Source organism: Xenopus tropicalis, chromosome 4 (assembly GCF_000004195.4).
Source record: "Xenopus tropicalis strain Nigerian chromosome 4, UCB_Xtro_10.0, whole genome shotgun sequence".
In the NCBI taxonomy this organism is placed as follows: Eukaryota; Metazoa; Chordata; class Amphibia; order Anura; family Pipidae; genus Xenopus; species Xenopus tropicalis.
Window position 1 is genome coordinate 69,409,937 of NC_030680.2, and position 17,256 is coordinate 69,427,192.

Here is a 17,256-nt window from a genome sequence, read left to right on the forward strand (position 1 = left end):
GTGTTACACGGTGATTTGCTGCTTCCTCTTAAAAAAACAACCCGTCTTTGGATGGGCCTCAGAAACGTGCACAATAGTGGTAATGGAAGGGCATGAAAAATAAAAAACAAAATATAGTGCAAAACGTACAATTGCAACAAAACCCAGTCTGGAAAGTGCAGAGTGACAAAAAATACAATGTGTGAATACCCTCTTAATCTGTCGAACATAAATGCTCACCGGATGTTAAACGGATTCTGCCCATAGAAACCAGGATCAAAAATTGATTGAAGTTTCAGCTTGTACGCCCTACTATTTTTTGCAAACATTCTTTGCTTGTTTCACTGCAGTGTTTTTCCATAAATTCCTTTGTATTTTGCAGCCTTAACATACCCAGCGCAAAGCGTGTTCTATGCCAGTTGAACAAATGCACGTCCCCCCAGCAAAAACTTTTATGCTTGCGGAAGGTGGTACAGACTATCATGCATTCTTCTAGTCAAAGGGGTATGTAAACAATGACATAGCATATCATCTTTCCAAACTGTAAGCTTTTTTGTAAGAATTTCTAATGACCATTTTTTGATGAATTCTATTCTCAAGCATTGGTTAATCTGTGGTGGGAAAACATAAACGTAACAAAAATGTGCCCCCCCCCAGTTGTTCTGCCATTCATGAAAAGATAAAATTGTAAACTATCTCTAGTATGGTTCTGTTATGTAACATACACTCAGCATACTCTACCAAAATTTGTTCTGAGGGCTGAAGAAAAATCAAATGGAATGAACCACCATGTAAAGATTTGTGTGTGAAACATAAAAAATCCCAAGAAAAGAAGAGAATGTTCTTACCTGCCCCACATATAAAGTAGTGGCATATAGGTCATTGTAGCAATACATGCTGCAAAAGTAACAGGAAAGTAAACACTGTGTCAGGCACAGTCTTCCTGCTCCTTGACATTGTGTTGATTGTCCTGTCACTTTTGCTGTTCAATTTTATTTATATGTATGCAAGATAAGTCAACTTTCAAAGGTTTGGGGGGTCCTAAAAATATATAGCTGTAGGGCCCCTTCTAGTTATGCTGGTCTTAGTGGGTACTGTAGTGGATACTTTCCTTAGTGCCTTTCTACACAGGGCGCAGTTTACAGTGAAGTTCTCTTGATATACGATTGCAACAGAAAACCTCTGCAGTTGTGAGGAATTCTACTTTTTTATCTCAGTGCTCTGTTGTATACATTTATTTACAAGCATTACAAACAATTTTCAAATGCTTTTTTTTTTATATGATTCCTTTAGTGAACATGGAGACAATGTGTGCTGATGACCTTCTGTCGGTGTTGCTGTACTTGTTAGTAAAAACAGAGATACCCAACTGGTAAGTGCTGCTTTTTTTTTTTTTTTTCGTTTTGTTTTTTTCAAACAGACATTTCTGTGAAACATGTGATTTTGATCATGAAATGTGATACACAATTCCAAATTCTTTGGTGAGGTTACAAGAAGGGGCTTTGAGTGACTAGCAGTGAGTAGGGTGATCAGCAGTGATGTGCAGGCCGGACCAAAACCTGCAAGGCAGGCAGGTTCTTGCCTACCTTCACATACAGGCGGCCTTCTACTGCCCAGCTATATTTATAGGGTATCCATAGTATTATGGCATCCAGAACGCCAAAGAGACAAGTTGTGGGTTTCCCACCTGGACATGTCATCAGTGAACCTAAGAGGAGTTACATACAGGTGGGTGGTAGGTTTTATATTGCACTAGTCTGTCTTTAAAATAGATTTAACAGTTTAGATTGCATAGTTTTATATATTTTCTGTAGATTCCGGTCAGTCATCTTGTGACAAGTGAGGTGTCTTAATAACCCTCCAGTCGTACACAGAGTGGAAAGCTTTAGGATACCAGTTTGAAGCCAAGGGAGTATGGAGGGTGTTTTCTATTGTACGTGATATATGTTGGGGTAAGACTGGAGAATTGCACATGGAAAACATGCCTGAACTAAAGGAATTTTAAGAAGAGGAGGTGACTGGCATTTTTGTTGGAGTTTAGGGTAGGTCGGAAAGGTGGAGGTATTTCAAATTTGTCTATATTTAATCAATTACGCTACCCAAAAATTCTTTTAATTACTTTGAGACTGTACATGCCTGGTTTGTAACCATGCAAATTAGGCATTTCCAGAGTTCTGAGAGAGCGTTAGAATTTCCTAGTAGATCTTTTACCAAGTTGTTCTGTCATCTCAAATAATCATTTATGCTGTTTGATTTAGGTGCTAATGTTTAACTATTTGCTTGCATATAAGAATAACTTAATGTATATCTTTCTATATAGGATGGCAAATTTAAGCTACATAAAGAATTTTCGTTTTTGCAACTCAACAAAAGATGAGTTGGGATACTGCCTAACCTCTGTGGAAGCAGCAATTGAGTTTATCCGTCAAGGAAATTTAACAGAAACAGCAACAGCAGTAAGGATGATACTTTGAAACCATTGGATTCCAACTATAAATTTTTGAATTTATATGTGACATATGTTGATGACATAGGATGGGTCTTAGTTTGGAGCAGAGAGACTAGGGCAGGACTTAGTTTGGCTGTTCAGAGTTTTGTTTGTTGCACAATGACATCACCAGGCTATGCAATTGAGAAAGAGCCAGACGCTCTCCTGACTCAGGAGAGGAACTGATAGAATGACAAGGTGCTAGAGATGATTTTTGAGGGTTTGGGAGAAGTTGGACCTAAAAAGTATTCTAAAAACCTTTTTTAACATATATAATCATGATAGGTTAAATGAAAAATCAAGGTTTATGTCCCCATTAATCATCCTTTCCCTGTTAGCAGCTACTTCTTGTTTTGCATAATAGAAAATTGAATATTGTAGTGTCCTTGGCATTGCAGTGTGCCACAGAGCATCCCATTTCCCGTTTACAGGTAAAAAGGTTTCCAGGTGAAGAAGCCCACTCTGATCATTCTGAAAGGCCCATAGTAATTAACACACCTTGTTAGCCACTGCTCTAAGTGGTTTTCAGAACAATCGTGTTTATACTTTTAGATTCACTTTGACACAAAGTGACCAACATAGGAAGCTTATTTCAATAATTATTTTTTTCATACACACAAGTTGTCTTTCTACACTTACTCTGCAGGAAACTGAAGGAAATGATAAGCCATTTTTATGGCAAAGAATGAACTTAATGTACAGAGCCTCTTCTACTCCTATTGATTGCTTATTCAAGGTAAATGATTGTCTAATGTTAGCCCTGACTTGATTTGGATGACTTCACTCACCATTAGTCCGTTAGATACTTCTGAGAATGTCAGCCTCTAATAGTTAAAATATTTTAGTAATAGTTCTAAATTAAAGGGGCTTAACAAGTTAAAGGGTCTTATAAACCATAGTAACCATTCGGCAGTCAGCTTGTACCATTCTGGTACTGTTGGAACAATGAAGAAGCATCTGGCTGATTCCCTATGTCTATAAAACCAAAATTTGCCCAAGTTGATGCTAACTTTTCCTGCTTTCCTTTTTCCTGCTTTTTTTTTTGCTTAAAATAATATGTACATGTATGTTTGTTTAGAAGTAATATTTCTTTTAACTTGGTCAGAAAGCATTGTTCTGAAATCATTCCATTCCTTTTGTGTTTCATGTTCTACAATTTCTGTCTTCTAAAGCACATTGCTGCAGGAAATCAAAAAGAAGTAGAGAAGTTACTGAGCCAAGGTGACAGTGATGAAGAAATTGTGCAAAAAATGTGCCACCCACTCTGCTCATGTGACAACTGTGAAAAGCTGGTCTCTGGGTAAAAACTGTTCTATTAAGGGGTGCTGTTGCTAAACACACTGACATTTTGGTGCTTTGAGCGCCATAGTGCCTGCATCTTAAGGGTAGCAAAGTAGTTTTTCTAAATACTTATAACATTAAAAAATACTAAATAACATTATCTCTAGCATAGTAAGTATAACAAAAATTGTAAAGTTAGTTTTCTTCCTTCTGCAGGGTATGTCTCTTAGAATGTCATTCATCATTTTCAAAGGACAGTTATCTGTGTAGGACTCTTCTACTACTAGTCCTCTAATTAGTGAACCTTTAGTATTCTGATGATACAACATGTCTGTAGCCTAACGTAAAAGAACGTTTCTTACAACACCTATTGCCTCTGAGAGTTTAATATGAATAAGAAAAGTCACTCTCACATGGTGTGTGACCCCATTTCTGTACATCTGGGAATCCAGATATATAGAAATTCAGACAGTATAGGCTATATGGTGTTGGTTGGTATTTGTGGTAAAAGACACAGGGAAGTTGCAGTACATTTTTTTTTAACTGTGGAGCTTTACTTGATGATAATCCATGAGGCAGAAATGTGGGTGTTTGGCTTTGCAAACCTGAAAGAGCAGCATGACAAGAAAATATTGTTGGTTACTTTTTTTGTTTTTTGTCCACATACTGCAGAGTACAGAAGTTGCGGAACAGGATTTTAGGTTACAAAATAGGCTATTATGAATTCTTTGGGCACTCTTTTAATCAAATTAGACAGATTTACCCCATAGCAACCATTTTGGCTAAACAGTTGGATTGGCATTATTTAGATTTTGGGTGGCCAAACTGGTCAAAGATTGGCTTATTTCGTGACTTTGTCACACCACACATCTTTATGTATGACCAGCTTTAGATGGGCTTTTTTGAATCGCACAGGTATCATCCTTTCCAGAAGGATGACTTGCTTTTTCATTGGGTATTGTTTAGCATTGGTTTGTTATGATTTTGTTAGTGATTTTTACAAGTGTTTTAAAATCAAAGAAAAATAATTTTAGTCGCCTGTTGTTTTAGGAAACTAAATGATACTTCAATTGTTACCCCATTCTCAAGAGATGATCGAGGTTATACTCCCCTCCATATCGCAGCACTTTATGGTAAGAGCCCATACACCTATTTTTCAACCCTAGAACTGTTTCTAGGACTGTGCTTGTTGGAATGCTGTAGAAATTTTTTTTTAACAATGTAATTGGACAGGCAGCTAGAAATGCAATTGTTACTTTAAAGTAAGTAACTTATTAATTATATTGGATGGACACACATCCCCCTTAAACTAAAAGAACATTCACTGACATAGTTGTGAAGTTGTGCTTCAAAAAGACCAAAGTTCAACCCCTTCAAATGAACCACAGTGGACATATATGTACACACACACACACACACATTTTTATACACCTATCTATACACTCACATATAAAAACTACATTTATCAATACCAATAGATTTTAGTATCACAATACCCTTGGATACTATGCTTGTTCAAAAAAATCATCCAAGTCACTCTTAAAGGCATTAATAGAATCTGGCATCACAACATCATCAAGCAGGGCATACCAATGCCTCACTGCCCTCACCCTGAAGAACCACCTATGCTGTTTCAACTGCAAGTTCTGTTCCTCTTCTTTATAGGGGTGGCCTCTGGTGCGATGGGAAAATGATCCCCCACTATCTGTCCCTTTTACCAGTTTATTTGCACATCTCTGCACTCTCTCCAGCTCATTAATCTCCTTTTTAATTACTGGAGCCCTGCACTGCATACCGTATATACTCGAGTATAAACCTAGTTTTTCAACACCCAAAATGTGCTGAAAAAGTCACCCTAGGCTTATACTCGAGTCGGGTGCCATGGGTCCCTCTAGACCAGCACCCTCTCTCCTTTGTGTGCAAATTAGGCCACCTGCAACCAGACCCTCCAGTGCCCTGGCCTAGGCTCCCACTAAGCAATACTTATTTCCCCTTATATCCCTCCGGGACTGCTGCCAGTTTGCCAATGTGCAATGAGCGTGGGGTAGTACTCATTTTGTTTTTGTTGATCCTCTTCTCCACTTACAGAGCTAGTTTACTGTTTTGTTTTAAATAAATATTGAAAAACATATACCCCACTGATGCCTCAATTAATGTTATTTTATTGGTATTTATTTTGATTATTAAAACTTAGCAGTAGCTGCTGCATTTCCCACCCTAGGCTTATACTCGAGTCAATAAGTTTTTCCAGTTTTCTTAGGTAAAATGAGGTACCTCGGCTTATATTCGGATCGGCTTATACTCGAGTATATACGGTACTTAAGATGAGGCCTTACCAGAGACCTATAAAGAGGCAAAACTATATTTTCAGTCCTTATGTTAATGCCCTTTGTAATGCAAGACAGTACTTTATTTGCTTTAGTAGCCAATGTATGATACTGCCTAGAATTACACAGCTTGTTATTCACAAAATCCCCAGATCCTTCTCAATTATAGATACCCCAAACATACTATAATTTAGTATATAACTAAATTTAGTATATAACTAAATAACTGAATTTATATTATTTCAACCAAAGTGTATAACCTTGTACTTGTACGTAAAAATTAAAATTTTTTGCCAGTTTGCTGCTCAGTTTTCCAATTTAGTCAAAATGCTCTGCAAAGTGGCAACATCCTCTATCCTGAACTTATAGTTTTACACAATTTAGTATTATCAGCAAAGATAGAGACAGTACAGGTATGGGACCTGTTATACAGAATGCTTGGGACCTGGGGTTTTCCTGTATAAGGAGGATCTTTATATCTTAAGGCTACTCAAAATTATGTTAATATTAATTAAGGATTGTTTTGCTTAAAATAAGGGTTAATCATATTGTAGTTGGAATTGAGTACACAGTACTGTTTTATTACTGCAGAGAAAAAAGGAAATTAGAATTATTTGCTTATAATATAGTCTATAGGAGATGGCCTTCCAGTAATTGAAAACTTTCTAGACAACGGGTTTCTGGATAAGGGATCCCATACCTGTACTTTCAATCCCCACATCAGGATCATTAATATCGTATCCCTTATTACCCATTCCGAAAGCTTTCCAACCACTTTCAGACTAACAGGCCTATAGTTTTTAGGTTGAGAACAGGATTCCTTTTTGAATAGCGGCACCACCTTAGCAATTTGACAATCGCCAGACTTCAATGAATTCTGAAAAATTAAGTAATGTAAGTAATGGGTTTTGGCATTCACAGAGCTAAGCTTTTAAGTTTAGTACCCTGGGATGAATACCATGTGTTGTGGACCTTTTTTTACCTTTACATGTTCTAGTCTGCCCCGTCTACACTTGTTGAGAGACCAGTCTGCAGTTTCCAACTACTGAATGCATCTATGCTTTCCCCTATCCAGTCAAAGACCAAAGCAATGCATTTGTTCAAACTGTATTTCCCCATTTAATAATGTGGTAGTCATTACACAGTTGCATCATCTATTTGTAGTATACCACAGGGATCATGACCCATACTGATCAGTTGGCCAGTTTCATACTGAAGCAAAGCATTGACTGTTCAATTTCCCCAATTGAAGTTTGTTCATATAATTAATCTTTTGAATTGTTAATAATTTTTGTATTTATGTATATAATGCATTTGCAGTTTATAGAAAAAGTTTCCTGACTTTACACTTTTTTTCTAGGTCAGGCTCAGTGTGTTGACTTACTGATATCTAAAGGAGCTGTAGTAAATGCCACAGACTACCTTGGTTCAACACCACTTCATCTTTCGTGCCAGAAAGGCCACCAGAAGATTGCAGTAAGATTCTTAAGGTTTAGCTATTAAGTATTGATCTAAATGTTATTATATGTAGTGCAAAGTGCAGTGCCAGCCAAATCCAAGGGGTGCCCTAGAAGCAGAAAAAGTGATTCAGTGCAATATGGTGACAAGCATACCCTTAGTTCCGGTCCTGCCAAAGTGATATTTTTCTTTTTAGTTCTTGATATATTTTATTACTTGTGCTTGCACTTTCTGGGAGAAGTGGAAATATTTTATAATATAAATATTATTTGTGTACAGCAGTTTAAGGGTAAGAAGCTGCTAATTTATTTTAAATACAGTAGGTGGGCTTGTATTTATGATGTGTTGCTGGGTAAATTAGCCTCTATGGATTTCTCTCGCATTAATTGTTACTTTCTTCTCTTTAAGCTTCTGCTGTTGCATTTTAAGGCATCCAGTGACATACAAGACAATAACGGCAACACTCCACTACATTTAGCTTGTACATATGGACATGAAGATGTAAGTACTTCTGGATTTATGATACTGTTTTTCTAATAAAATAAATAGTTCTGTTATGAGAAAGTTACTACTTTCCTCAGCCAAACTACATTATGTTAAGGTGTAAGATCACAAATAAAGTTATGTACACTTAAATATTTTTTTTAATGCATGAAAATAGAAATGATAATTCTAAACAAACTTTCCAATGTACATTACTTTCAGTACTTTTAGTGATTTTCAGTATTGTGCAGGCTGCCCTGAGGCAGTTTTCCAGATGTCACTCCCCCTCGCCCTGCCATCCTCAAATTTGGTGTTGGAGCATGTTGAGGGGGGTCGGGGAGGAAGCAAACATGCTCTCTGCGCTAGAAGAGCTGAAATTTTAGTTTAATAAACAGAGTTTTCACTCTTAAAGTTACCAGGAGCAGCTTTTAGCAACCCTGGTAACTTGCGGGGCGCTGGCATCTGAGGCGAGGTTCTCACCAGGCCTCATGGTAGCAACCCCCAGTAGTTAACTTTGCTTAATTTAAATTGACTGTTAAGGGGAAAGGAGAACACATTAATTTAATTTGTTTGTTTTTCTATAAATGTTCAATAAATTGCAAGGACTAGGTTATTTTGCACAGAAAGAGGATTTTTTTTTGTGTGCTCTAAAGACAAAATTATGTGTGGACTCCTTGGAAACAGTGCCACCTAGTGTTAAAATGTAAGAACAGCAGAATCACTGCTAATCAAATCCTGCTTATTTATGCATTTTTCTAATATGGGCACGCCAATTTTTGTTCATTAAGAAAAACTATTTTAAACTTTATCATCATTAAATCCAGTCAGTAAAATATGGTGTACACACACCATAATTGTTACTTTTTTTTCTTTCAGTGTGTGAAAGCTTTAGTCTATTATGATTTAAACTCCTGTAAAATTGATACTGTTAATGAGAAGGGAGATACCCCTCTCCACATAGCTGCTCGATGGGGCTACCAAGGAATTATTGAGGTCCTGTTAGAGAATGGAGCTAATACTGACATACAGAACAAGAGAAAGGAAACTCCTATGCAGTGTGCTTTAAATGAAAAGGTAAGCGATCAGGCCCGCTTTATTACATAATTTGTTACATTTATGATGCACATTACACATTTTGATAGCATAGCAAACACAATCTAGACTAGATCTATATCTCGTGTTAAAACCCTTTCTTATTGTGGCTTTGCTTTAGCATCACTGACACTGTGGAATTCATTTACAATCCTGCCCTAATTCGATTACCCAATACATTACTTGAACTGTGTTTATGCAGAATATGGATTCTCTGTGTTCTACTTTAGCTCATGTACTACAGATTATTTATTATTTTTTTCTTTCTAGATCCTCACACTCATGGAAACAGTCTATGTTACAAATGACCGGAGACAGAGTATCTCCGAGGTGGGCTTACTAAGCTTAAAATGTATTGCAATTCTTGCCATGTTTATTTTGCTGTAAGGGGAGCCTTAATTGTGTTGAAGTGTTGTGTTTGTGCTTAGGAGAGGGGACACTGTTACAGTTTGGTCATTTCAAAGCAAACTTTATAATAACTAGTCTCAGTGGACTCCTTTTCCCCCATGTATGAAGTATTACATTTGGTCATCAACCTGCTTGCCCACATTGTACAGATACATGATTGAAAAATACCTCTGTAAATGTAGACTCGGTAGTAAGCATATAGCACACACAGGATAACAACTTTACCTGTGCCACATGCAGATTAATGGTCTATGGTCATACCGATTTTATCATTGTAGGCAAAAATAAATATATGGTGACTACTTTATATTTGGGCCAAAAAAATTGTTGTTTATAAAAATCACATAATTGTTGCTGCTCCTCTTGGATCGTTTCTGCCTGACATTAGTGTCCGCGAGCAGTAAGTTCCTTCCCAGTTATGATGTGGGTAGCCAATTGCAGCTCTCCCTTCACACAGATAAAGATATAATGGATATTCGTGTCTACCAAGCAGTTGGCTGCCCTCCCTCCTACTTCTTGCACTGCCTTGTCTGCTTTTCCTAGTGGTACTGAATATTGCAGACAGTCCATTGTGAGTGGCACCAGTCAGCTTGACAGGAGTATCACACAGTAGCATGCTTTTGCATAAATAAGTTGGGGATAAATCAGGATTTGATCATGTCCATGGTTGATGAAAATGTGCCACTTACAGCAAATCTGTAAATGAGTGATTTTCAAGTTTCATGATATTTCCTTTGCTGTCTCCTTTCCACTGCTGGTCAAAATGCAGTCATTGAGCAAATCCCTTCAGTCTGAAGATGCAATCAGTGAATCCTCACAATCCAGTTTGTCGTCTGCATCACCTGACACCAGACCAGAAGATGTGAAAAGCAAATACAAAGAGGTACAGTCTTTGTTTATTTCAGGAGGGGCATTAGTAAGCGCCCCTTTCAATCTGAAATCTTATGTGTGCGAGAATACCTCCTTATTTCTGTCACAATGCCTGGCTCGGTTTTCTTCATTGCTGCTCTACCTGGATATTGCTCTGCCCAGTGTCGGTGTGCTTATGTAGCAGAAAGCAAAAGTGTGTTTAATTTGTTTGCACCGGATGTTCTATTTGCTTTTAGGGTTTATCCACTTTTTGCTTAGTGTTCAACCAAACCAAATCCAAACACAATTTTATCTTTGGTGCAATTTTTTTATTTTCCGCATAGTTTAATTTGTAAATCATGGTTGTTTGTGAAGAATCTATTATTCAGCTACATTTGAAATTATGGATTATGTTCGTGCCTAGTTTCTTTATATCAGGTATCTTTACCGGTATTGTTATTACGTACTGATCTTTTGTGTAAAAATGTATGCCTGTCAGTGTTGCAGTAGACCTGGTATTGATATAAGATCACAGGATGACTACAAGTATGAAGCCCTTAACTTGGCTGTAAACTGTTGGCAGCTAAGTAACACATGTCTTCACTTTTACAGTGGGTCACTGTAGACCTGAAATGTTGCTTTGATGGCCTGTGGCAATTAAACAAATAAAGACATTTTAATAATATGTAAAAGCAGCTTTGAAATGCAGTCTGGGATTTAGAAGCTTAGCCAAATGAGCAGATCTGGGTCAGATATGGCCACCCACACAAGGCCGAATTGATCTGATCCGTTCGGATCATAGACTGGGGCCAGTCTGTCAAGGACCATACAACTGCACCTATGTGCTCCTTAAACAGCTGGATTTTTAAATCTGCCTGATCTATAGCTGCCCAATTTTCAGTGGGTCCTATAAGCATAAGCTTCTGACTCTGGAGGGACCAATTCATCAGCTTTTTGTCGACCTGTGTATAGCCACTTATGTTCATACATCTGGGCCAAATAGTTCTCCAGAATGTTCCTGCCTATTTATTCTCAGTATTTGCCAGAGCATTCAGGAGAATACTAGATGATTTTAGGGACTCTTTTTAAAGAGATTTACCCTGTGGTTATGAATTATCATGCACTAGTTGAGAAGAGTCTACTCTGGCTGTGGAAAGGGAATTCATATATAGCAGCTTTCTGCTAAAAAAAAAAAAAAAAAAAAGGGTACCACATTACCCCTGGAGTGCGTGGGCCTGTTAATGCCGCTTTCTCTAAATTGAATTTTACTTCTCTGATGTGCTAAAAAGAACTTAGCCCTGTTTTGTGTAAGAAAAATCCAATAATTTATCTGATAGTAAAGAGACACCAGAAGGGTACATTTAGGTGCTGGAAGTGCTACAGAGCTCTTTTCTAAATGAACTACTTGTTTGAGCAGACACCTGATTTTCAAAATTAAGGTTGTAGGAGGGTGTGACTGCATCGGATTATGTTACATTATGATTATGTTTATTTACTGTTTGTAGGTTGAAAAACTTCTTAGAGCTGTTTCTGATGGTGATCTGGAGATGGTAAGTTACCAATAAAAATGTATTTCCTATGTTTATTTGGTCCACAAACTTCCCATACATGTAAAGGTGTGCTCATTTGGTAAGGTTGCCAGCTTTAAACTGGACAGTGTGATGCTAATCCCACCACAATACACTGTAGGCAGTTATTTTTCGAAGTACTGAGCAGATGCGCCACACACATTTTTTTTAAAGATTGGCCAAAAAAACATGTGTCCATCTCATCTGACCTCAACACATTTATCTACACAGCAATTGTTTCATTTTCATGTTCTAAATGAGCTTCAATATAGCTTTTTAGAATATTTATTTTTATTTTACATATAGCTTCTATTTGATTAACCCTACTTTATAGGCCACTTCTATGAGAGCTCTTGATACAGTTGGCCCAGCCATACCTGCATACTTGGCAGGGATGCTTTTTATCTGCAGGAGCTTTCTTGTTACTGTTGGTAAACTTTTTAAAATTGCATTACGGTCTGTTCATGCATTGTATTTTAAAGGTCCGTTACCTCTTGGAATGGGTGGATGATGACTTTGAAGAAGATGATTCTCCAGTTGGGAACAGAGAATTTTGCCATCCATTATGCCAGTGTACCAAATGTGGTCCTGCTCAGAAGGTCATTATTTTTTTAGTTTTTATTTTTAATATCTGTTAGAGCAGTGGTGTAACGGGCCCAGGTCGCCCAGCAAATGTTTGTCTGTGTGATATGCAAACCCTGTCCCCCATATTTACTATAGCGGTACCGATATTTATATACATATATGTATATATTAATGTATACACGTGCATACATTTTTTGTTTTTTTTACATACATCAGGTATAAGTAGAATTGCCTTCTCCAACCTATCCAACCTAAGCAATATGTAACTAGAAGGGGCTGGCTTCCCCTGCAATAATAATTTTTGTGGGGGTGGGCTTGCACCCTGCATCCACCCTAAGGCAACCCCTCTTAGCCAGAAAAGGCTGGGGAGGGGGACTACTAAGTCTAAACAGTTGCTTGCTATGCTATCTATAACTACAGCTTGAACAAGAAACTCTTGCAATAGGTCTGCAGTGTATTAAGGGCAGGTAACTTATTAAGGCATAGCATTGACAGAAGCAGAACTACAGTTTTTTGTTTATCATTACAGAGACTAAGCAAGATTCCACAGAATGGGCTGAATGTCAATGTAACGAGCAGAGATGGCTTCACTCCTCTGCACATCTCTGCACTGCAAGGGCATCTTGTTTTAGTGTGTCTCCTTTTAAAGCACGGTGCCAGTGTTGATGTAAAGAATGGTAATCGTGCATTACCTTTGCACTTGGCCTGCCATAAAGGTCACCTTGAGGTATGCCATTTTCTTGTCTACTAATGTTTCCACATTTGGTGAGCACTGTTTACTAATTGTCTGCATTTCATATGTTTTTATTTATATTATTATTATTATTGTGTTCTGAGTGTTTGCATAAACTCACACATTTATGTTGCTGACTGCAGGTGCATTGGAGAGTTGGGGGTAAATACTGTGGGCACAAAGAAAGGAGAAAACACTACTAACTAATCTCGGTTGTTTATACTAACTTCCTTTCATTCCTCTCCTTTGTATGTTATTCACAAAATGCTTGCTGTTTAAGCCATGCCAACCATGCAGTTAGCTGATTGGTCAACTACAATGAGAAAATTAAAGTGATGGTTGCTAAAGATTCATATCTGGAGAAAAGTTGTCAGTTTTGCGTTTGTTATTTCCAGCATTCTCTATCTTCTCTCAAAGGTGGTGAAGACTCTAATGGAATATAGTACAGGGAAGAATAAAAAAGACATGAATGGAAATACGCCCTTATTATACGCATGCATGGGGGGCCATCTGGAAATTGCATTATTGTTGTTAGAGGTAAATTTTGTTGTTTTTTTCTCTTCAGTATGTTTAAAGACTCCATCCAGTTGAAGAGGTTACTGCAGCTCTGCACTTAGTTTTAAAGGACATGTAAACACTACATTATTCCACCATGTATATAAATTGGGCACATCTCCCCCATCCAAACTGCATAATTTGTACTGCATATGTCCCCTCTGTTTGCCAGCACTGTTACATTTTCCTAATTTAAATAGCAGCTTTCACCTGGAGGCCATTTTCTTTCTGGCATATTATCATGTAAAGTTCATGCAATCAAAAATGCAGGCTTACAGTCAGAACTTACTTTTATAAAAGTCCTGCTTGGACTGAGGACTGTAATGGTTAAGAAGAGCTCAGTAAAGGTTAGGAAAAAAACATGTTTCTCCCGCAAAGTGCACAGCTAGAGCAGAGTTTCTAAGGGAACCAGCAATGCCATCTCTTCATTGGCTGCTAGACTGGAGGGTGTGTTTAGTAATCTGAGTTGAGAGATTTACTGCCCTAGCTTGGAAGTGAGCATGCCCAGTAGCCAACAGCCAAAGTCAATTCCTAAAAGAGGGGTCTAAGTGGGTTAGAGGAGGAAAAGGAATCCCAAGTGATTAAGGGGATGCTGCAGCCCTACTATTAACCTTTCAACAACCAGAATGGCAGGTATTTAAAAATTTCAAAGAGGCTGTTCACTGATTACATTTTTGTGGGGGGTTTATATGTCCTTTAAATATGCAAAATAAATGTAGTGGTTATATACAAGTCATGCACTTTTACTTATATACTATACTCTATATATTGCCATGTGATCGCATCTGCATTTTCTGAATCCTAGCATGGCGCATCTGTTAATATTCGCAATGTAAAAGGGAACACCGCACTTCATGAGGCAGTGAGGAGGAATCACGAGGGTTTAGTGCAGCAGTTGCTCATATATGGTGCACTAGTGGATGCAAGGAACAAACGCCAATATACGCCTTTGGATTATGCTAAAGAGGTATGTTATAATGGGGAGTTAACACAAGAAGGAAAGGAATTCTGGGGGGCAAAGCATCCTAAATACCTTTGATATGTGCCATGTGACACTTAGAGGTAGTAACTGACATCATATAATCGTGCAGTTACACATGTGGCGATTTGCACAGAGCTCAATTCAACTGTATTTTTGAGCTATTCTGTTACCTGTAGAGAGCACGATTTCCTATTTGCAATAAGCACCCAATCTGTCATTGGCCTAAGAGCTACAGCTCATTTTAGGATGGGGGGGGGGGGGGTTGGCATGTTTGTTACTCTGCGTTCTTTTCATTTAAAACTATCATAAGTGGTAATTGGGTAAATGTCCAGTGTGCCAGTGCCCTAATAGGAACAGCCTACCTCTGCTAGTACAGGTATTAAAATGCTTTACTGTATTGGGATGAGAACTGACTGTACTTGTTGTCAGACAGTTTCCATTTACATCAGTAGGAAGCAGCATAAGTTGTTTTAGGCATTTCTCTGCCAGCTAAATAAAGTGTTAAAAAACTGCCTCCTCTGCCATTACCTTCATACTTTAAGTCAATTAGTAGATATATACCTTGTAAATAATGGTACAGTGTCTTCTAAATATATACCTTGTAAATAATGGTACAGTGTCTTCTAAATATATACCTTGTAAATAATGGTACAGTGTCTTCTAACAGCAATATCCCCACTAAATACATTATACAGTGAGAGGCAGAGGATACTGACAACCCAGTTCCTCTTTACACTTACAAAAAGCAGAATATCTTAAAGCTGGAGTACAGGGCCGGGCCAAGGTATTTAGGCACCCTAGGCAAGGGCTTCAATCAGAGCCACATTGCACCCCCATCTGTACCTGTGTCAGCAGCAGCCAATCCCTCATATTGCCCCCCATCTGTACCTGTGTCAGCAGCAGTAGCAGCCAACCCCTCATATTGCCCCCATCTGTACTGTGCCAGCAGCAGCCAATCCCTCATATTGCCCCCATCTGTACTGTGCCAGCAGCAGCCAATCCCTCATATTGCCCCCCATCTGTACCTGTGCCCGCAGCAGCAGCAAATCCCTCATATTGCGCCCCCATCTGTACCTGTGTCAGCAGCAGCAGCTTTTAAGAATTGTCAGTGCACTCCCAGGTCCTAGCCAGCAGTCCTGCTCACTCAGGCCTCGACGTTTTCACAACACAACAACCACCCACCGCCACTCCCCAGCGCCTTCTGTTCCTCTGGTTGCCTTGCGTTCGAATGACACGCATGCGTATGGGCGTGCGCGCCACTTTCTAATACGCATGCGCAGGTATACGGAGGTATGCAGCGCTGCAGGCATGGGGGAGGTGCGCTCCTGGGTCCCAAACATAAAACACAAACTTCTCATGCCAGAGGGGGGGTTGGGGCAGCGGTTTTATTAAAGCCAAGGTGGGTTAATAAAATACTACTATACTACTACTACTACCAAAAAAATTAAAAAAAAATCTTTCCCCTTCAATGTGTGCCCCCCAGTGATTGCGCCCTAGGCAGGCGCCTGCTCTGCCTACCCCTAGTTCCGGCCCTGCTGGAGTAGGTTGCAGCAATCTGCAGGTCAAAACTAGCTATGAAATAGTCTGTACTGCTAAAAATGCCTCTGAAGAAATAGGGGAAAAGGCTCTTCCATATATGGCAGAAAGGTGAGAATTGAATAGCCGAGGCAGTAGCTAAATAGTAGAATTAATTCTTTGCAATACACAGTGTAACATCATGTTAAAGGAACAGTTCAGTGTAAAAATGAAACTGGGTAAAATAGACAGACTGCGCAAAATATTTTTAATATAGTCAGGCAGAAATGTAATCTATAAAGGCTAGAGTGGGCAGATGTCTAACATAATAGTCAGAACACTATTTCCTCATTTACAGCTGTCTAAGCTGTTAGCAGTCAGTAACCAATCAGTGACTTGAGGGGAGGACATAACTGTTCAGTTAGTTTGAATTTGAATCTGACCTGCGTGCTGATAAACTAACTCATGTGCCCCCCCCCCCCCTCCCTAAAGGCACTGACTAACTTAAGAGGTTAGAGAGCTGAAAGCAGGAAATAGTGTTCTGGCTATTATGTTAGACATCTGCCTACTCCAGCCTTTACAGTTTACATTTTGCCTAACTAACTATATTGCAAATTTTTTTTTTTTATTATCTATTTTACCCAGTTTCATTTTTACACTGAACTGTTCCTTTAAAAACAGCACCATAAAAATCACAACAATATCTCTTTAAGTAGCAGTATAGTAAATGCACCGAATCCACTGTTTTCGGATTCGGTCAAATCCTTATTAAAGCATTTGACTCAATACCGAACCGAATCCTAATTTACATATGTCCGTGTTTGTGACAAAAAGTCACGTGAATCTAAGGATTTGTATTCGGTTCAGCCAGGAGCATGGATATGGCCGAGTTCGAATCTTGCTGAAAAGGCCGAATCCTGAACCGAATCCTGGATTTGGTGCATCCCTAATAG

General features: G+C 38.5%; 1 protein-coding gene across 2 annotated transcripts in view; it reads left to right on the forward strand.

Moving 5' to 3' along the window:
* The window catches only part of ankrd27 (ankyrin repeat domain 27), a 55,513-nt gene that overhangs the window by 34,465 nt on the left and 3,792 nt on the right, over positions 1–17,256 (forward strand). For both annotated transcript variants that reach the window (XM_004913553.4, XM_002934381.5), the window contains 16 exons: positions 362–483; positions 1,273–1,351; positions 2,300–2,435; positions 3,114–3,203; positions 3,640–3,767; positions 4,799–4,881; positions 7,436–7,551; positions 7,942–8,034; positions 8,893–9,090; positions 9,379–9,438; positions 10,286–10,399; positions 11,871–11,915; positions 12,416–12,532; positions 13,048–13,245; positions 13,669–13,788; positions 14,612–14,773. In XM_004913553.4, coding sequence (XP_004913610.2) covers positions 362–483; positions 1,273–1,351; positions 2,300–2,435; positions 3,114–3,203; positions 3,640–3,767; positions 4,799–4,881; positions 7,436–7,551; positions 7,942–8,034; positions 8,893–9,090; positions 9,379–9,438; positions 10,286–10,399; positions 11,871–11,915; positions 12,416–12,532; positions 13,048–13,245; positions 13,669–13,788; positions 14,612–14,773 — 1,861 coding nt within the window. The remainder of the gene's footprint in view (positions 1–361; positions 484–1,272; positions 1,352–2,299; positions 2,436–3,113; positions 3,204–3,639; positions 3,768–4,798; positions 4,882–7,435; positions 7,552–7,941; positions 8,035–8,892; positions 9,091–9,378; positions 9,439–10,285; positions 10,400–11,870; positions 11,916–12,415; positions 12,533–13,047; positions 13,246–13,668; positions 13,789–14,611; positions 14,774–17,256) is intronic.